Raw genomic sequence first — 21882 nt, 5'->3', positions numbered from 1 at the left:
TGACATCGTTTCAATAAGTGGGAGAAACGACTCCCGTAAATCTCCGTAACTTATATTGCAGTTGTGTTGAACTGATACTACAGTTTTGTTGAACTGATACTGCAGTTGTGTTGAAAGGGAACTGCAGTTGCGCGGAACGATGGCCGTTTCATCCGTCTGAAACTGCAGTTGTATTGAACTGATACTGCAGTTGTGTTGAAAGGGAATTACAGTTGCACAGAACGGATGTTGTTTCATGCGTCTGTTTTCATTAATCAAAACAACGTCGTTTTAATGCACAGTCTACAGTAAAATTTGCGTCCAATTGTTATTCTTTGTTCATTTTTCTATTCTTTGTTCGTTTTTCTATTATTATTCTTTGTTCATTTTTCTTTTATGTTTCTCGCACTTGTTGGGAGAACATAACATTCTTATTTTTGGAATTTTTTTTTTCATCCAGGATATATAAAACACAATTCTCATTTGCGTGTGGCTTGTACGTCAAATGCAAATGGGACTTATGTTTCTGTCATGTATTTTGTATAGCAGAAATGTAAGTTGCACTTGCATTTGTGGTACAATATTTCATGCAATTTTTACGTGAATGCATTGCCCAACAACCTTATTTACAGCTTTTATTTTTAAAAACAACTACAGAAATTTCAAGGAAAAAAAGAGAGAAAATTTCTAGCTTTAATTGGTCAAGAGGGAACCAGCGGACTAGTTTTCACATCTGTACAGTACTCACTCGCATCACAATTTCTGAGTCTGCGTTGTTTCAGACTCCCTGATTACACTTAGAAAAGCTATAGCTTAAAAAATGAGGGAAGGGTAAAAAATGAAGCACCATAGAGTTACAAATTAACAGCAAACCTGCGACAAGAAAAGAGTACCAATCATCTAAACCTGTAAAGGAATATATCACCAAAAATGAAGGTAATGGATAATTTTCTAATCCATCCACCATCTAATAAAAAATCCCTTCTTTGGAGCTGGAGTAGCTACAGAGTTGGTGCCCCCTTTCCTGAAATTGAACCCCAATTGCTGAGTATGATGGTCACTTGTGAAGAAAAAAAAAAGGCAAATGCATAAACAAAAAGATAGATAAAGATCATACATTTTCCATAGCATTCTCCTTGACTTTAAGTGAGACTAGAATAGGATTAGATGCCATAGACTCAGAACAATTGAAGGGTCATTTTTAGTTTGTTCTGTTTCCACTTCGGTAGCTTATAAAAGGCATCCTTATTCATCCCAAATTTCTCCCTGAACTCTTGTGAAGACAAATAAGCCTGCAGAAAGTTAATTGTTCAAGTATCATTGGAAACATCAATTAGCACATTTCAAAATTTTCCTCAAAGCATACCTCCCTCTTGGTTACATCAATTCCAACCGTAATAAGATCAGTTGATGTGGTCTTGAGTCGGTCATAAGGGTATGTTCGAAGTCCATCATCATCTTCAACTTCACCCTCTTTTACATCTTCCTGTATCGTTTCTGGTTTTGAATTTTCCTCTGGGCTTGGTTTTGATGCATCAGTGCTTGCTCGACCTGCAAGGAATTATATTTCACATTTTTTGGGAAAAATAAAGTAAAGCTTATAGCAAGAAAATATACCTTTAGTAAAGGATGGAATGATGACTTGCCGGGCTGGCAATGACTTGTCAAAGGATGCTGTCAATGCCGCAATAGCCGCTGATCTAGAAGCCAGTTTTGTGGAATCAGGAGTTACAGATTTTGGATAAATCTTTCTCACCATTGGTGGAGGAGTTGAAAGGTTCCTTGCATTTGGGGTCTCAAAATTAGCAGCTAGGGCATTGAAGGCAGGAGACCTGCCCCTAGGGCGAACTCGATCAGGGCTGGAAGACAAACTTCTAGAACGTTGAGGTTTTTCAGATGTATTAGACCTTCCACCATAAGGTGTTCTCCTTTTTGGTTTCTAATAACACAAAACAAAGAAATCAATACCTTAATGCATCCTAATAGGAAGAAGTTTCTGCCATACAGCAATCAATATGTAGGCAATAAACCTGAATAGAACACAGAAACCCATATTTATTCGTCTTTCAGGACAGTAGTCATTGTAAATGGAAGTAACAAGAAAAGGCCAATTGATTTCAATTTCTAATCGCATACTTGCACTGAATAAGACAGTTTTGGGGTGGATTGCAGTGGAAATTTTTTATTATATAACTGTTATAAACTAAGATTGAGATAAGGTCACTCAATTGGGCTATAATGCACGTGGGCCAAACCACACTAAAAGATTAAATCCAACCAATTAGCTAGTCTAACCCATGACCTTATAAACCCATATATTCTTTCTTATTTTAACAAAGAGAAGGCCAATTGAATTCAAGTTCAGATTACATAACTCATACTCAACAATAATGTATTTAGATGGATTGCAGTGGGAATTTCTTCTCCTCTACCCTCCCCCACCACCCCAGGATCTACTACACCCACTCTCATACTCCATGATACAAAAGACTAGAAGAGTGTGGTCCAGACTTTCAACTAGTAATTTCTGAACATAGTAGCTACACAATGTGTTATGGAAAGCATATCCCCTCCATGAATTCTTAAAGGAACAGAAGAAAATAGATTTGCAAAGCAAGTAGCAAGGAAACAGAGGAAGACTAGAGCATGCATACATGAATGAAGTTCATAGAGGTCAACACTATCCAACATTGACATATCCTCTCACTCCTCTCTTTTACTCCGTATTAATTATTGCTTCTTATTTTCTTGTTATTATAATAATAACAAACCCACAATTTGCATCCTCAAAATTTTGAAAATGAAATCAGATTTCCAGTCAGGTCTAATAATTTGGAGGCGTTTCTATTGGGCATAAAAGCATTGTTTTCATATTGAACAGACAAGTAGAAAGTTAATGAGTAAACAATGGCACTCATTAACATTTCAAGCATTTCAAGCAATGGCACTCATAGCTTGCACTTCATGACTAGATGTTGGTGCTGAATTTATGTTTGAACCAACTTAATCTTTAAAAGAAAAGAAAAAAAGCATTAGTGTAACCATCATTGGGATGGCACCTAAAATAGATGTGCTAGCCAAAAAAAAGGCAGACATTGCCGAAAAGAAGTCAAAACATGCAAATCATCAGAGTGAAGAAGACAGAATATGAATCACAGCATGATGCACGAATTAATCTATGCATCCTTAAATAAAAATAAATTTGCTGGAAACAGATAGAGGATAGAAAAGAACTCACATGCACTGTTGGAGTACCACCATTTTTCACTATGGCAAGTTTCCTTTGGAACGAGTTTCCATGCATCTGTAATACAAAATATCTCTTAGCAAATCAGTATACTTAAGTTCAACCTTAACAACAGGATCACTTACAGCAGCTTTCATAGAGTCCCAGGTGAAAAAGCGAGTAAAGAAAGTAGGTTCACTCGCTTCAAAAACAATGTATATTGGAGCCTGCTGAGATAATTTCTCCAGAAGGAAATCATTTTGGAGAAATTTCTGTGAGGAAAGATATACAAGAGAGTGCAAATGAGAAAAAAAACTGACTTGAAAATCTCAATTTCCAACAGAAATTATAAACTAAACATCAAGTTCAAATGAAATTATGCATCATGGAGCGTAATAATAACATGGTCAGACCATTGTGGATGAACATGCTTTGAGGACTTCAGTTGGCCTTCTGAAAAAAGTACAACTGCCTCAAGCAATTAGTGGCTTTTGGATTTTAAATCTGTCATTGAAGAAATTTTGCTGTGGAGCCACTGAGAAGTCAGCATATCTTATGTTGTTTGAATGGACCTACATGAATGCTATACCAGCACCACTTTCATGCAAGGTTAACGAGTGCAACATTGCGCAACTCAAGACAAAGTATATGAGACTGCAACATGGAAAACAACTGTAGAAGCATTATGATGCATGCTGGGGGAAGGGATACTGCCGCAGAGGTAGACAAGCACAAGGAAAGCTAAATTGAAAGAATCCTATTTTTGTTATAATAGAATAGTTTATTTAGACTAGAACTCATTGATAGTTACCTTAGTCTCGCTTAGATTAGGAGTCATTATATTAGTCTATATAAAGGACATCTTCAATCTTCTATTCCTCTGTATAAATAGCCTAACGTGTATAGCTTCTTCAATCAATAAATACACATTGCTTTACAGAGTAATACAAACACTTCTCTCTTGATAATTAACAAGAACCTAAGCCTCAGAAAGATATATCAATATATAAGTTCCTTCATAGCAGCTTATGTCCCAAACCAAAATTTAAGGTCAAAAGACAGTCAAATGTATACCTCACCAATAACTAAAGCCTGCTTTTTATTCTTGTTTTCCACAAGTTGCCCAACCCAGACATAAATATCTGAAAGACAGTCTAGGATGAATATATCTTCAGTCAAGAGGTCATCCTGATTGAAATTGTAAATTTCTACCACCTGCAATCCAAAGCTCCAAAGTATCATTGAAAAGAAAATCGAAACAATAAATTCGAAGCTGCCTGTATTTCTAATTTAAAATAACTCTTTTGAAGTAAAAGAATTTCACTCAATATTTATGTTATAGATCACAGGTATTAAATGATAAAGCATGACATGCTTTAGGTTGTCTTGAAATATGAATATGAACTGATACTATATTCCAAAGGTGTGTGTAAGTCAAAAGAAAACACAGATATTCAATCTCCAGGTAAAATTGCAAAGTTAAAGTCCTAAATAAGAGTTGGAATAACAAAAATATGATAAAATAAGGCACCTTCAAATCTCCTGAAGAGCATTCAGCACCCACCCACCAAAAAGGAGAAGAAAACACAGTTAGTGGAACTATAGCAAGTAATACTGTGCAAAAGATTTATATCTAGTCATTTTTGTTTGCTCCCAGGCTCCCGTGGAGTGGGACGCGGTTGATCATGTTCTTACCATTTGAGAAGGTGCATGAGAACAGATGAGGGTCACTTTCATTATCCCTTTCAATCTTCTGGCTAGAGTATTCAGATTTACCACCCAAAATATCCCAGAATTGTTCAGATTCTGCACCTTCTTTGTGCAGTCTAGACTGCATTTCAGGCTGCAAACAGTACATAATCAGTCAGTCAGAGAAAGATACAGAAAACATGGTAATGAATTATGTGCTTGAATGGGGTTTCACATCATCTTAAACTAAGACTAGAGTGGATAAAATTTATTTGTTTACTTGATCCAGTTGGATAATTCTTGCATTGATCTAGCAAGTGCAAAAATTTTGTGGACAGGTGGTGAGGTTCAAACCTAGGCCCTCTTCAGGTTCTAATGGCATATTGCATTGTGTAGGCCAGCCTTATCTAATATTTAGACAAGACTTGATCAAACAATTCAAATACCTAATATACAGAAGGCTAATTAAAATGAGAATCACTAGTTAAATTAGTAATAATTTTGAGTATTCATAATTCACAAATTCTGCAAAAGGAAAATTCAAGAAAAAGAACAATTGAAGTAGAGATTTATCAAGGATGAAATGATGCTTTTAAGAGGTAAAAGATAGCAAGCCAAAAACCACCTTTATAAGATCCAATTGCCGCTCAGCAAGATCCTGGTCATCAGAGGTTGTAAGATTTCCATACCACGTGAAGACAGAGGAGCCACTGTGTAGTATATAACAGTATGACGAGTTCAAGGATAATGCCACCTGATTTTAATAGAAAATTATGTTTCTATGCCATACGTTATCTCAAGCTACAAATTGCAGAACAATAAATTATACCACTATTACTTGCTAGAACTTATCTTCATGGAAAAATAATAATATTTTGAAATAAAAGATCAACAATGGCAGAGATAACAACTTTCAATATCACATATAATGATGCCAGTGAGAGAAGGAAATATATTGAAAAATGATAAGCTTGTGTACCATGAAGCCTAGTGCTTTCATGGGACATTAATCATTTGTATCATGATTGGAAAAAAAAAATACTTTCTCAAGGCTCCTCTAGAGCTCACCTCATACTTTACATTAATGTGGAAAACTGAAATCTTATTTCCAGTATTTAGGTATGTTTCTTTTTGAGAAATACTAAATGTTGAGGAAAATGTGAAGAAATACTAGTCGCCACTTGATGCATTCATACTTATTCATACTGTAGCTCAAAGGATATTCATGTATATATATAGGAGTTTTATTTATTTGAGAAATCAAATAGTTTTATTTTCTGTTTTCATATTCTTACATGGAATTTTATTTTCCCAGTCTGGCTGCCAGAAAAACAAAGTTCAACTCCATCCGATATTAAATCGGATCCTGATATTCCATCCATAACCAGCCAAGGAAATTCAGATAGCTTCTCTCTTCCCATTATTGGACATATATTGAATGGGGAATAACTATCTCCAAGGAAGTTCCAATAATTTCTCTCTTCCTATCACTAGACATAAGGTGAATGGGAATAACCATCTCGAGTGGTCACAGTATGTTATAATTCTAGATTGGGCTAGTGTCACTCAACTGGGCTATACTGTACATGGGCCAAACCACACTCAACGATTGAATCTAACCAATTAGCTAGTTTAACCCATGGCCTTATAAACTCATATGTTCTCTCTTATTTTATCAATGTGGGACTCTTAACACAACATGTCATGATGTACACATGTGGCAAGGGGAAAGGATGAGTATCTTACCGATACTATTGTTCCTCCCAAGCCTAGAGATCCAAAATTTAGAAAATGGAAAATTGAGTATAACATAGTCATGTCACGGCTGATCAATTCCATGACAAATGAGATTGGAGAAAAATTCTTGCTTTATAGTACTACACATGAGATTTGGGATGCAGAGGAAGAGTTTTACTCAAGCAAAGAAAATACTTCATAGATTTTTGAGATTGAAACTAATCTTGATGATCTCAGGTAAGGAGATCATGCTGTCATGCAATACCATAGCATCCCATTGCGTCATTGGCAACAGTTGGGATGTGTTTGAGGAACATCACTGGAATTTTCCTGATGATGTGAAAAGTTCAGAGAAATTGTAGAAAAAAAGGATATTCAAGTTCTTAATGGGACTCAATAAGAATCTTGATAAGGTTTGAGGAAGGACTCTAGGACTAAAGCCCTTGCCAAGCATCAAATCAGTATTTTTTGAGGATCAGTGGAAGGAGAGGTGAAAGAAAGTGATGCATAGAGAATTCCCTGCCAGTCCAGCTGCTGAAAATTCAGCATGATCACTGCAGAAAACCTGGCCATTCTCAACTTCTCATGGTAATTACTTACTACCTGATCATTTCTTTGTCTTTGATGGACCATATTCATGTAGTATTCTCTTTACTATCTTGTCACTTCTAGTTAAATTTCTTGTGGTGATTATAATAATAATAATAATAAATAATAATAATAATAAATAAATAAATAATGCAGTCTCCCGGTGTCATGTCCCTTTATCTTTGGCAGTTACATATTCCTTGTGTGTCTCAGTCCAACATGATACCCATGTCCATATCTATACTTCACAGGTTTTGACTTAGTTCTATATTGTGTTAGACCAATGGAAAATATTGGCAAATATTAGTAGATGATCTACTTTTTGAATTCCTTCTTTCTTGAGTTTAGGAGAGGATGAATCTCAAGCTCTGACTTGGTTCAATAATGTGTTAGGCTAATCTAGTTTTTAATTAGTTCTTTGTGTGCCTTTAAGAATATATTCTTAAGAAGCATTAAACTAGGGCAAGAGTACAAAGGAAATCCTACTACAAGGAGAGTTTTGACTTGGTCCTATATTGTGTTAAGCCTTGGAAACTATTAACATTCATCAGGGAGCTGAATAATCCATTTTCTTGAATTTGCTTCTGTTCCATCAATCACTTCTAGGAGGGATCTCATCATAGATAATAAGTTTAGGGTTTTGTATGTTCCTATTGCCATCAAAGAAGGAAAAGAGAAAGTTTCATTTCAGGGAGGAAAGGTTTAAAAATAGACGAAATTTCTTTACTTGTCTATATCATTATGTTCTGTAAGCTGTGCAGTTCGTCATTTGCAATTGATAAGGAGCAGCAGCCATATAGAGACATTCACAAGCTGGCTGCTAGCAGAAGATTAGCATCTGTTTTAAAAAACTGTGATACTCTTAAAGACAAGAACCCTTGGGTCTGAAAAATATATCTATTGGAATTGGTGCAGTGGTACTAAACTTTTTGGCTATACTTTCCAAGTGTATTGATTCTTTTTAAAAAAATATCAAGGTCTATTGATTTGCAAATACAAGAAGAGCCAGGGTATGGTTGAAAGTATTAAGAAGGAATTTGAATGGAACTAAAAACTGGCCAGAGAAGAATGGTCTGTGCAACTTTGCAAAAGGTCTAAGGTTCTTAGGAAACAAGGAGCCAGACACTATGTCATTCTGCAGTTGATGGTGAACCTAAACCATGGCAGAAGATTCTTTGGGTTTACAGTCTTGGTTGCATGACAACAGTATATCTTAGTGGAGTAATAAAGAGCATGGACTATGCTTTATATGATTGCAAGACAACAGTATGTCTTTGGAATCATACGATTTTTCCACAAGATCTGGGATGTGCTTTATATGATTGCTTTGGGGACTACAATAAATCAATTTAAAGGCATTAGCATCAATGCATATATTTGTGAACTTCATGGAGTAATAAAGAGCATGGACTATGCTTCTAACTTGTAACTATAATTTCATAACCAGTTTGATAGTTTTTTTCTGTGCGTGTTCCATGCACAAGATAAGTTTGTAAAGTCAAGGTGTGCATATACGACAATGATCAATCTCTGAGCACTGCCCCATGGGTATAAAGAAAACCGTGGAAAGAGAAATACCGGAACAACTTCGATGGCTTGCATATTATCTGGTCCAGTACCCTGTACTCGAAATAAAGCAATACCATCTTCACTGTATGTATCATCTGGAAGTTCTTTTTCGGCAAGAAACTTCTTGTATCCTTCACTAAGACCTCCCTGGTGACACATGCAAAAAGTTACCAAACTTCTAGAAGTGACTATTAACTTAAGCACAATTATCTGATCAAAACTAATAAAAGCCTTTCAAACCTTGAAAACAATAAGGCTCTGGAATATAGCAAGGAACTGGATTGGTTCAAATCCTTCATAGATGCAAGCCTGAAAAGTGTCCATATTGTCACAAATACAAGCATAAGGGTACGCCTATCAGTGTTTAAAAATAGGTCTTCTTAGGGAATGCACTGTACCTGAGTAGCCAAGAACTTCATGGACTCAACCATTTTACTTGCCTGTGAAGTAGCTGAGATTTGATCTTCCTATATATTCCATAATTTAGTTGCACAGTCAATACTGTTATCAATAATTATTTCAAGTCATCTCCACTTACTCATGACACAACAAAAAATTACTCCGTACTTCATAACCCTTGACATTATGAGATAAGGAGATGTCGCTTATAAAGAGAAAAAGAAGCACAGATGAACAGAAAGAATTCTAGAATTTTCTTCAAAGTCTAATCAGACTCTAAGGCATTTTGGATTAGAACATCCTAGAGATTCTATTATCTTTTTATGTATAAAAATGATGAATACAAGAAAACAAGTACTCCCACTGTCTCATATTAAACTCGAGATGTTAGATTCGTCTTCACTAGCTTTATGACTTTAGGTTGTCTTAACTCTTGGACTGTATTGAACCTTCTTAATGAATGGTAGTAATTCACTCCTATCAATATTTTATGCCTTGGTCAAGCTAAAGAGGGAGAAGTATGAAATACTAGCCATTCTTTGGTTTTTGTGACTTTAGCAGAGGGCTCAAGGTTATGAAATCACGTAGATCTTTCAAAAAGCTGTTCGGTATAACTGCATAAGTGGTGTTTCCGGTATCTCCACAAATAAGCATCCATCTGAGTCACCTTTAAGAGAATGGTATGACTGACTGACTCTCTCTCTCTCTGGCATCTCCACAATAAACCTTTCCTCTAAATTACCCGTGAGAGATATAAAGCAAGAATTGTGGCAGGTACACAAACTTATGGGGTGGATTATCAAGAGGCTTTTGCTCCAGTTGGAAAAAGGAACACTGAGAATTCAGTTGGCATTAGCTGATCACTGCAATTGATAACTCCTACAGTATGATGTTAAGATTGCATTCCTCCACGGGGACTTAGAAAAGGAAACCTACATGAATATTCCACTGGGCTTTGAGAGAGACACCGGCAATAAGGTACGCAAGTTGAGGAAAGCCCTTTATGGGTTAAAATAATTCCCTAGAGCATGGTTTGGAAGATTTACAGAAGTCACAAAAAAATGTGGGTATAAACAAAGTCAACTGGAAATGATGAGAGAGAAGCATGAATTGAAGCTGAGATTAGTAATAGTTTTTGAAACAAAGTTACTAAGAAAGCACTTCCTTGGTATTAAGATGGCATATTCCAGTAAAGGAATATTCATATCTACGCAATTAATTTATTGGCAGAAACAGGAAAGATTGGGTGCAAACTAATCTCCACTCCAATGGATCCAAACCATAAGGTAGAAGCTTGTTACGAAAGTAAAGAGAAGATTTCTGAATATACTGTCATATAGAAAAGAGAATACAAAGCTCTTTAAATACATGCTAGAAGACTTCGAATAGGAAACAAGTTTCCATATGTCTACCTACCTAAATCCCTAAGACTGCCTAATCTATAGAGATTCCATATATTAAATATATATATTCCATAACACTCCCCCTCAAGTTGGAGCATAGATATTAATCATGCCCAACTTGTTACACAAATAATAGATAACTCAAATATAACTAACCCAAAATAACTAAATTACGAAATAACTAAATAATGAACTAACTCAAATCCATTTAGGACACTCCCTTGAAACGAAAGCTTTGAACACCACCAATACCACGGACAACTGGGTGAACTCAACATGGACCGAACAAGCTCGGGATTGGACAAAGCTAAAGAAGTAGCTGTTCACAAAGAATGTACCAGAGGCTGGTTGGTAGACTCACATACCTAAAGAACTAGCTGTTCACAAAAGAATGTACCACAGGCTGGTTGGTAGACTCGTATACCTTTACACTAAGCTAGACATAGCATACCATATGAGCGCAAGAGAACCTCATCTTCAAGCGGCTTAAAGGGTGCTACATTGCTTGAAAGGAAGTCGAGAGAAAGGAGTTTTGTTCAAAAACATTGATACTCTTACTCTAGAAGCTTATGCCAATGCTGACTATGCAGGTCCCCTAGAATGGAAGACATCTATTCCTCAGCTTGAGGGGGAGTGTCAAGGTGTATATGAGTTGTAATCAATTTGTAATCTGTTGAATATTAGGAAACCTTTATTGAATATTAGGAAACTCCTAGTAGGGTGGACTTAGTTTCCTATTCCTATTAGGGTTTCCTATTCCTATTATGGTAGATTTGGTAGGTAGTTTAGTATATATAGAGGCATAGAGAACAACACTATTGTACACTTTCGTTATAATATATTCATACATTCTATTATTCTCTGGTTTTCTCACATACTTTGCTTCCGCCTAACTAACGGGTGGTTGTTATTCTCCACCCGCCAAGTCTTTCAATCCCTCAATTTCAACATGGTATCAGAGCCTAAACCCTAAAACAAACCCTAGACAAAGCCCTAGTTGTTCCGCTGTCGCCGGGAGTCTCTTCGGTTTTCCGGCCAGATCTCTCTCCTCCTATCTCCGATCAAGACGCCGCTGCCACCAACAGTTTCGTATCGACGAGACGCTCCTGACTGTGTTTTCAGATCCTTCGTTGGTCGCCGGTCAACGCCGGTCAACGGCCAGTCAACGTTGGTCAACAGTCAACTCCGGTCAACATCTCCAACCATCCCTTGAGATTGTTGTTTTGCCATTCTTTGGTGAAATTTGAAGGCTTTTTGTATTTATTGCTGAGCTTCTTCGGTTCTTCCCATGGTGTTTCACTATTTTGGTATTACCGTGCTATTCCTTTATTTCCGGTATGCCTTATCCCATGGATGTTAAGTTTCAGCACTATTATAATGGCCTTTGATTATTTCCCATGTTTCAAGTAAGGCCGTAAGGTGGAGTGTGACTATCTATAATCAAACGGTGTTCTAGTTTACTTATTTTACTTTGTTTTCCCGGTTATCTTTATCTCGTTGCTTTGGGTTTATCTTCATTACTATGGGCTCTACTGCATCCTTTGCTATTCTTTGCTCCCTTTTCGCCTCTACCACTTTCAATGAAGTTCAATGAAGGCTTTGTTAGCATGTCCTACTCTTCAATGAAGTTCAATGAAGGCTTTGTTAGCATGTCCTACTCTACAATGAAGTTCAATGAAGGCTTTGTTAGCATGTCCTACTCTATCCTTGGTGTGTTCATCTCCATTCCCGAGGTTCGTGTTCAACTCCATCCTCGGTGCGTTCATTCCCAAGATCATGTTCAGCTCCGTCCTTGGTGTGTTCACCTTTATTCCCAAGGATTGTGTTCAGCTCCATTCTTGGTGCATTCGTCTTCATTCCCAAGGAAGGGTCAGGCATAGCGCAATCTCTTTTGAAGCCATCAATCCTAGACTGCTTATGTTGCTGTGGTGGTGTTCGCTTTACCCTTGGTGCCGTCATTCCCAAGGATGTTCGTGACAAGCTTCGCCCTTGATGCATTTCCAAGGGTTGTGTATAGCATTGTCCCTCTGAAGCCATCCAACACTATTATCCTCTAATTAGCTTTTAATTTTCATTTGTAATTTTGAGTGAGGTAGAGTGTTTGTTTTGATCCAAGCTTGGAACTTTCAAATGTTCCAGCTTGAGGGGGAATGTTGAATATTAGGAAACCTTTATTGAATATTAGGAAACTCCTAGTAGGGTGGACTTAGTTTCCTATTCCTATTAGGGTTTCCTATTCCTATTATGGTAGATTTGGTAGGTAGTTTAGTATATATAGAGGCATAGAGAACAACACTATTGTACACTTTCATTATAATATATTCATACATTCTATTATTCTCTGGTTTCCTCACATACTTTGCTTCCGCCTAACTGGCGGGTGGTTGTTATTCTCCACCCGCCAGGTCTTTCAATCCCTCAATTTCAACATAATCCAAAAATTGAGGGATTTGCTAGATAGTTTTCCCAGGTATTCTGTCCAGACATAGGATTTTTTTTTTTTGGATCTATCTACCGTATAATACAAGGTAATACCCTAAACTGATCAAGAAGCGAGAAAGTCTCTGTGGGGAAAAATAAAGGAGTAACTTGGATCTTGTACTTAGGAGATAAATCCCTTAGATTATTAAGTGAAAAGCAGAGAACACATGAGAAAACTAGAGAATTGAGAGCAATCATAATGAAGAGTTAATCTTTTGCTTGGGATGCTGTACATTTTGCAGTTTGTTTTATATATCTTGCAGTTTGTGTTGTACTTTGTTGTTTAGTGAATACTTAAATTTTGATAGATATTGAATATAAAACATTTGGAAGAATGGAGAAAGGAAATACTAAATCCATTACCTTAACACTTAGCTTCCCAAACCACGTTCCAATAAGATACTCCTCTTTATCTTCCCCCGGATAAGAATACTGAAATATGAAACAGTCCCCAGTATAGAACTTTGACTGATCAGATTCTGGAAGAAGAGTCTTCTGTTGACCATTTACACGCCAAACCTGCATAGCAGAGGCAATATATCAGATACATCAGAATGGGCACCACTACTTTAGCAACAAATGTAACATTGTAAAGTTGCAGGGCTCATCGTCTTCAGACTAAATCCTTCTTCATATACTTCTACAGCAATGATCACCTTATTTATGTGTAATTTCTTTGACTACAATTATTGATAAAAGTAAGTTCCAGTCATATATCTTTGTTGAACAAGTTTATTGCTTTTAATATAATGCAAAAATCAATAGATATAGAGCACCTGCAAATCCCCCGTGCAATCTATATAAGGTTGAGGTTCTTCTTTGGGAGGAGAATCTTTCATAAGACCCTTCACGTTAACCCCTTGGCGTTTTAAAAGTGCTAGAGCAGCATCATGAAAGAAGAAAAGTATAAGAACTGGTAAAATGATATAGATGCAGAAAAATCATGCATTTGGTAAATATATGCTATAAGTTTCAAAAAGAACAGAAAACCACTGAAGGATTCCAAAATATAATGCGATTGGAATTGATGAGATATGGAAAAACACAAAAAAGTGAAGTTACTGACCAGCAACTCTTCCTTTACCATCCTCTGGTGCAGCCACATCAGTTGACTGGGGCCAAGAGTCAAACTTTTTGCGAAACATCACTGTCTCAAATCCTTCAATCAAGCGAACTACATGACATTTGGTTCTATCAAGGCCATGTAACAGTTCCTGGTGAAATATATGATGTCAATGAAAAATGGCAAAATTGTAAATTGGACTGGATAATCTAAAATATAAAACACATAGATCAGTACATCTGCTGCAACACTTGCAGTTTTCCTTTCATCAAGAGAAGTATTCCTTCCCATCCACACAAAAGCTTCAATTCCACAATCAAGAATGTAGCATCTATTTGTATCTAGCATGCCCTTCGTCAAAGAATCAGCATCAACAGGTTCTGGCTGCCCTTTCTCAACTCTGAAATGGTAAACTTACAATTGTCAGAGTTGATATAGTAAAAGCTATCATGACCAACAAAAGTATGGGTCTATGAGAAAAATTCCCAGAGAAGATTAAAAATTTTCATTTTGAACTAATCAAAAGATTGAGGGTGTGTTTGGTTGACAGGTTTAGCAATCAGGAATGTGTATCAAAGTCATTGTTATTGTTTGGTTGACAGGTGTTTAGAACACTACTATGGGTTTTGATTACCCCATTAATTGCAAAACTCATTCCTAATAAAATAAGGGTTTCATTTCTCTTCCTCCTCCTCTTCTCCAACTATTAATAATCATTCTCATTCCACCCTACTACCAAACATGCAAAATACTTTCACCAAAACCCATTACCATTACCAAGTATTTGATACCTATTCCGATTCCCATGTGCGAACCAAACACACCCTGAATTTATTCCACTTTTGGTCCTCAACAATAGTGGCATTTCCAATTTTGGTTCTTGACTTTGATTTTTCCACTTTTAGTTTTAGTCCTCAACTTAAAAAGAAGAAGAAGAAGAAGAAGAAGAAGAAGAAGTTTCACTTTTAGTCCAAAATGTCCAACGTTCTCTTAAATATAGTAAGGCAAAGTTTGGTTAAACTTTCACAAAGTGAAGGCAATTTGGACTACAAGAGGAACAAATCAAAGTCAAAAACCAAAAGTGGAAATACCACTATAGTGGAGGACTGAAAGTGGAATAAACTCTAAAAGGGATTTGTCTTCCCACTCCCTTTTCCTACACTTTGTCAGAGTGGCTATGCCCTCTTGACTGTCATTTTAACAAGACTGAAGCAATATTTGGCAGTATCCATAAGACACTTTATTCTGTAGTTTGTATTTATATATATGATCTATTGTATACTGTGGTGAACGAAGATGAGAATGAATCCAGGCATACTTAAACTTCTGCTCTCCTCGGGGAAATTAATATGTATGTTCATGTGTGTACAAATATCTGTAACTGGTGTTTTATATTTTTCACATCTAGATCCATTAATCTAGATAAGTTTTTATTTCTGAGCGAATGAAGCACTGGAAAAAGTTAATAAGTGCTGTAGGATAAATGTGTAATCTCACTGGCAACTTAAACTTTTAGTTGAAGTGAAACACATTGATACAATATCAATTCAGGTAAAAATTCTGAGTTTGAGTCCAACTTGTTACCTGCTACCTAACATAAGAAAAGTTTATTGCTATGTTTTGGTCCATCAAAAAATATTTAGCCTACACATGAGGGGTGTTCTAAGGACAAATATAAAATAGTAAGTAAATAATTCTATTAAAATTGAGGGATTGAAGGACCTAATGGGTGGCAATTAGCCACCACCAACCAATTAGGTAGAAGCAAAATATGTGAAACAAGTCAAACAACCAAAGAGAAATAATATATTACATAAATTGTCTCTATTGTCTGTATGTATTGAACTATACAAAGATCTTTATATTTATAGGAGCGTTGGGCCAAACCCACTCCTCTTGCAAGCTGGAATATCTAGAAGTTTCAAGCTTGAATTAAAACAAAAACTCCACCTAACTCAAAATTACAAAATAAGACTAGGCGCAACTAGAGGATACAAGTGTTGGATGGATTCAGAATACATGGTGTTATACACGATGCTTGGGATGAAGATTAAAGTGTCAAGGATGGAGCGGAAACAAACAACCTCAAAATAACACAACAACACACACTCTAGGACACATGCAAAAATACCTTCATAAAGAGCGATAGAGGTGAAACATAGCAGGAGCAGTAATGGGATGAAAAGCAATAGAGCTCATAGTAATGAAGATAACCCAAAGCGATTAAGCAAAACCCATAACACTGAAGAGAATCAAATAGGATATGATTGGTTGTTGAGGGTAGCACTGCAACCTTACTTGAAACTTGAGAAATAATAAAAGTCCTTTGGAAATAAAATATAGTAATTATGAAATTGAACACCATCGGGAATAAATATGGCGCACCAAAAATAAGGAAGCAAACACTTCAATACCAAAATTGAACACCCTTAAGAAAGAAACTCGGCAACAGACCCAAAAAGCCTCCAAATTTCCCCAAAAAGACCAAAAAAATTGTGAAAAGGGGATTTGAAAAATCTCGCTGGAAAAGACATCGCCAAAGAGGTAGGACTGTAGGAGTCCATTGGCATAGGTGGTAAGATCAAAAGGTAACAAGAACAAGAGATCTGATTTAAAGGTTGAGAGAGATAACTTCTCGGCCAGGAGGTGCTTGAGGGTGTGTCATCGGTGATTCAACAATGGGCTTTCTGACAAAGGGTTGCAATGATGTCCTGGACAATATGCTGATGTTCATTTGCAAAGGAAGCTATTGGAAATATCTATCTTGAGCAGCCTCCTCTGCAGCCTTATTTACTCTTGCAATTAATGCCTTGAGGAGAGGAGTAGTTTTTCTCAGGCAGACTATTTTTTTTATTATGTCTCTTCCCATTGCTTTTTGTATGCCTATATATTGATATGTAATCTGGAGTAATTTGAAGGAATAAGAAAGATTGTTCAGTTCTTCTTAAACAAACCTTTCAACAGAAGCCACCGAAAAGGTTGGAATTGAGAAGAGAATAGTACTAAGCACTGTTCAACTGTTGAAAAACAATGTTTCTAACTGGAAACATAGAAAAAGTGGCATAGGACACATAAGCCCTAATACCATGTTGGAATTAAGGGATTGAAAAACTTGGGGAGTGGCAAATAGCCACCACTCGCTAATTAGGAAAAAGAAAAATATGTGAGTAGCCAAGGCAAGAGACTAATGGTGAATAGAAAGAATATATTACATGTCCTATCTACTATTCATTGGTCAACCTAACTTTTTTTTTTCTTTGCTTATTTTCTTTAGTATTTTTTTTTGTGCTTAATACTACTTTTAATGTAGTTTATAAATATATAAAATTTATATACTAATACTAAACTTAATACGCTGTATTATGAAATATATAATTGTTTAAGCCTCGTTAACGAAACCAGACACATAAAATAGGATGGACAGAGTATAATAATATAGGAACATTGGAATAAGCTCACTCCTATTAGAAATAGGAAACAGAGCTGCCCCTACAAGAAATAGGGCTAAGGTTTCCTAATATTCAACAAGTTTCACTAACAACTTTAAGCTTTTAGTTGAGGTAGAACACACACTTCAATGATTAAAATTTTAAGGCATTTAGGACTTAGTTTGGTGGTAACTTGAGTTTTTTTCCCAGGTCAAAGGCTTGGGTTTGAATCCCAATGCCCCCAAAACAATTTGAATTACCAAAAAGAAAAATCCCAGAACTGTAACCTAATAAAAAGGACAACTTTAACTCCAGCCTTTTTATAACATTTCATTTCCTAGACATTTGTGAATTGGGAGCATTATATTAAGCTTCATGAAACTATCAAAACAGGGACAAACATATTGACAATTGTACATTGGTAATTTTTAGATGCTCTCTAATAAAAATCAAACAAAGGAATGTCAAATGAATAAAATAAATTACCGATACAATCTGCTGAAGAGAGCATCAGCACTTTTAGTGTCCCCCTTAGTTGTTTTCCTTGGAAGTGGAGCAAATCCACCAAACAGACCCCAGAATTCCCCAGTATCAGCATCAGACATGAGTTTTCCATCCTCTACATCAATGCATAGACATATTTAAATCAAATAGTCACTAATGTATCATTATCCAATCTACCAGGCATATTATATGCTTACCAATTGCAGCCACCTCACATTTTCCATCATGGTAAGTATCTCTTATGCACTGAACAACTTCAAGTGCTTTGGCCCTCTCTTGAATAGATGAATTGACACCACTGAATTGGAAGATTTTAGATTTGGTATCAAGGATAAAGATGTCATCATGATTGAGAGAGGACCGAGCAAAAAGGACCTGTCCAATCACATAAAAAACAGCTAACTACAAGTACAAAAGACATACTTCGAATATTATAATCTGAAAGACATGAGCTTGCCTCTTTTACGTGTACAACATGCTTCCCTTTGCATACAAACAAACGGATCTTGTACTCTTCTGCTTCAGCATGCTTGAACCCTGATGCAACTCCACCTTCTTGAGGGATTATACATGGCTTGAAATAAGAAAGAAACTTCTCAGTTTCATTGCTTTGCACTTCACGATATTGAACAGCACGTCCTCCAAGGACTACATCTAGTTCAATAGTCTTAACGGCTGCAGTACCAGCTTCATCCTATACAGAACAGTAAATAGTGTTTTATCACGAGACATTGTTATAAAACAAAGCTATAGTGGTTAAATCTCATGGAAGGTAAACTTACCTGACTAGTATCTTTCCCAAGCCAATAGTGAATATCATGTCGTAAGGCGCCACTTTTCAAGGCAGTGGTCTACATAAAAGGAGAATTAGGGATCTTACTGATCTTAATTGACCACAGCAAACATAAGAAAATGCAGATATTAAGAAGGCAGTGAAAAGAAATCTTCTCATATGAAGAAAAAAAACACATAATCAGAGATCAGTTTCATACCTTTAAAATAATGTAAGAGTCTCCTGTATAAAATTTTCCATAAGACGACTCAGGAATAGGCACAGGATGAAAATTTTCAATATGCCAGATCTCAATCCCACTATAAATTTTCAAGGATAACAACCTTGGCCATTCCTTGGTGATAAATTAAATCAAAGAAAATACAAATGCATTTGGAAACAAATATATAGAACCATGATAATTTGAGTTAAAATGAATTCTCAATGATGATAGTTTTAGTTTATATCGTTTTGCATTCTAACTTATCTATCCTTAATATATATATATATATATATATATATATATATATATTATTGACTTCGGCTCAAAAAATCATACAGGTTTAGAGGAATAAACTAGTTTAGATGTTTTTTAGCATTGGTTAATTTGCGGTTCCCTTCTTTCCATTCAATTCTCAATACTCCTCAAGTCCTCTTAAGCCAATGTTCTGCATTGCTAAATGATCTAAAAAGGATACTCCTTCTGTCCTGCCTCTTGGAAAGCTGCATCCAAATTTCTCACTGAAACTCCCATGGTAATTTCTAGCGTCCTTAATTGCTTCTGCTACTTCATCAACGAGACGGGCTGAAAAGATATCATAAATAGAAAAAAAGAGAAACTCAAAGATTAAAGACAGGTGGGAAATAAAGCAACAACAATCAAAAAAAAAAAAAAAAAAAAAGAGAAAATAAAAATTGATTACTAATAATCCAGTACAGCTCCCAACAACCATACGAGTTTTGAGAAAGAGCGCTGTTTTGCTTCAATTCCAGAGCACAATCGGGAATTTAGGAGATAAATTATATATTACAATGTTCTTTGCATTTTCCATTACAGATGAGCCCAGATTCCAATTCTATCGGGGATGAAGCCAAATATATGTATATACACACACATGCAGACAACTTATATATGTTATCTATCTGGATTTCACATACTGAAACAAAAAGAAATGCAATTCAAGATTTTAAAATAATAAAAGAAAATAAAAAAAACGAAGAGATAGGTTGCAGAATTGAAGCAAGAGCTTACATAAAATTGAGGCGGAAATGAGATGGGATCAACCATCGATAGGTTGCAGAATTGAGCAGAACGGAAATTTGAAACCGCCAATGAAAACGGAAAGTAGGAGTAGTAATGTTCGTATATGAGATATTGGACAGCGAGAGAGTGAAGGGGAACGCAGAGAGTGGCGAGGCGTGCTCTTCACTAACGGTAGAAGAGGCAGGGGCAAACAAAACTTGGAAATTTTTGACACGTTGTCCCCGCTCAAACTAACAGCCTGAGCAAGAGGGCGCCAGATGGATTAAAAAAAAAAAGTAAAAAATAAACTCCGAACGTCATATTACTAAGAAGGCTATCACGTGCTGACGTGCATGGTTATGTCTACTATAATAATAATATAATATCTAAATAATAAAATATAAAAACATAATAAGTCTTTTTTTTTTTTTTGAAGATATCTACTATATCTACTATACTAATAAGATATACTATATATATATATATATATATATATATATACTATACTAATAAGAGCCAAAGAGAGTTAGGTCTAAAATGGGTAGAAAAAATGACGGTCAAATTATTTAATCAAATGGATGGTTCAGATGAATTATTTAATCAAATAGATGGTTAAGATAATTCAGATTAATATTATTAATAGAGATTACCTAATTTAACCTTACTTTTATGATTATTCGTTAAGTTTTCCTTTAAATATTCTGTTCTTCGTTAATATTCCGTTAACTTTTAACTTACCCATTAATTTCTATAAGAAATGTTTTAGGTTTGAACCTCATCTCAATCAAATTTGACATAATTAAGTTTCTCACTCTATTTTACTCTTATTAAATTAAATAAATTAGTAGCTACAACAAAAAATGATACATATGTATTTCTTTAATTTAGAATTTTGTTTCTACAATACCTTTATTTGAAAAAAGTATTCATTATCAAAAAATTAAATTAAATAAGAGAAATAATTTCATTAATTATATTGTCTTTATTTTCTCTCATGCAAAGATTCTTTACATTTAAATTTATCAACTGATATTCATTACATTGTCCATTATCTTATTTTTACAATATATTGTAATTAAATATCAAAGTTATAGTACAAAATAATGTTATATATTTATTTACCAAGTATTTTATTAATACTATGAAAAAAATTAAAAAATAATTTGAAGCTAATTATATACTTGGGGATTGGTTGACAAAGAGAGTACTCAAATAACCCAACAAATTGAAGCAGAATCACGCTATTTTACTCTTATTGAATTAAATAAATTAATAGTTACACCAAAAAATCATACATGTGTATTTCTTTAATACCATGAAAAAAATAAAAAAGAATAGTTTGAAACCAATCATATTAATTACTTGGGGGATTTGTTGACAATGAAAGTACTCAAATAACCCATTACCCAACAAATTGAAGCGAGAAACTATCTTTTAATATCTTTGAATACATAATATTTTAAATTTTAAATTTTTTATTAATTTATTTTATCTTTTTTCTTAAACTAGGTATTTCTTTATCTACAATAACTCATTCAACAATAATGGTTGAACCAAATGAACCCCAAGCAGAACACCTAAAGGAAAGTCCATAGCTCCTATATCATAATCTCATTGCATGACGTTGTCATCTATGCTACCAACAATAGTTGAATTGCAAATAACACACTACCAACAAAAAGGAAGAGAACAAATAGTAAATATGAAGACAATGACAATATTACTCAAAAAAGAATTAAGAACACTTAGAAAAATTCAAATTAAAAGTAATATTTATTTAGACTATCATTTTTAGACCAAA

General features: G+C 35.2%; 1 protein-coding gene across 1 annotated transcript; it reads right to left on the bottom strand.

Moving 5' to 3' along the window:
- Window positions 1–654: 654 nt before the first annotated feature.
- Window positions 655–20355, bottom strand: LOC116000407 (villin-4-like). The gene is made up of 24 exons (XM_031240487.1): window positions 20091–20355; window positions 19537–19643; window positions 19059–19158; window positions 18849–18917; window positions 18524–18760; window positions 18264–18441; window positions 18049–18181; window positions 14372–14534; window positions 14138–14285; window positions 13848–13948; window positions 13435–13590; window positions 9187–9255; window positions 9029–9097; window positions 8798–8935; window positions 5520–5648; window positions 4901–5048; window positions 4737–4747; window positions 4280–4420; window positions 3352–3477; window positions 3218–3283; window positions 1597–1918; window positions 1346–1530; window positions 1097–1271; window positions 655–1003 (listed from the first exon to the last, which is right to left on the bottom strand). Exons 2-23 carry the CDS (start codon window positions 19590–19592, stop codon window positions 1158–1160), a joined length of 2859 nt encoding a protein of 952 aa, XP_031096347.1. The 5' UTR covers window positions 19593–19643; window positions 20091–20355; the 3' UTR covers window positions 655–1003; window positions 1097–1157.
- Window positions 20356–21882: the final 1527 nt, after the last annotated feature.

Source organism: Ipomoea triloba, chromosome 12 (assembly GCF_003576645.1).
Source record: "Ipomoea triloba cultivar NCNSP0323 chromosome 12, ASM357664v1".
Classification (NCBI taxonomy): domain Eukaryota; kingdom Viridiplantae; phylum Streptophyta; class Magnoliopsida; order Solanales; family Convolvulaceae; genus Ipomoea; species Ipomoea triloba.
The sequence above is the reverse complement of the archived record's forward strand: the minus strand, read 5'-3'. Positions and strand labels throughout refer to the sequence as shown.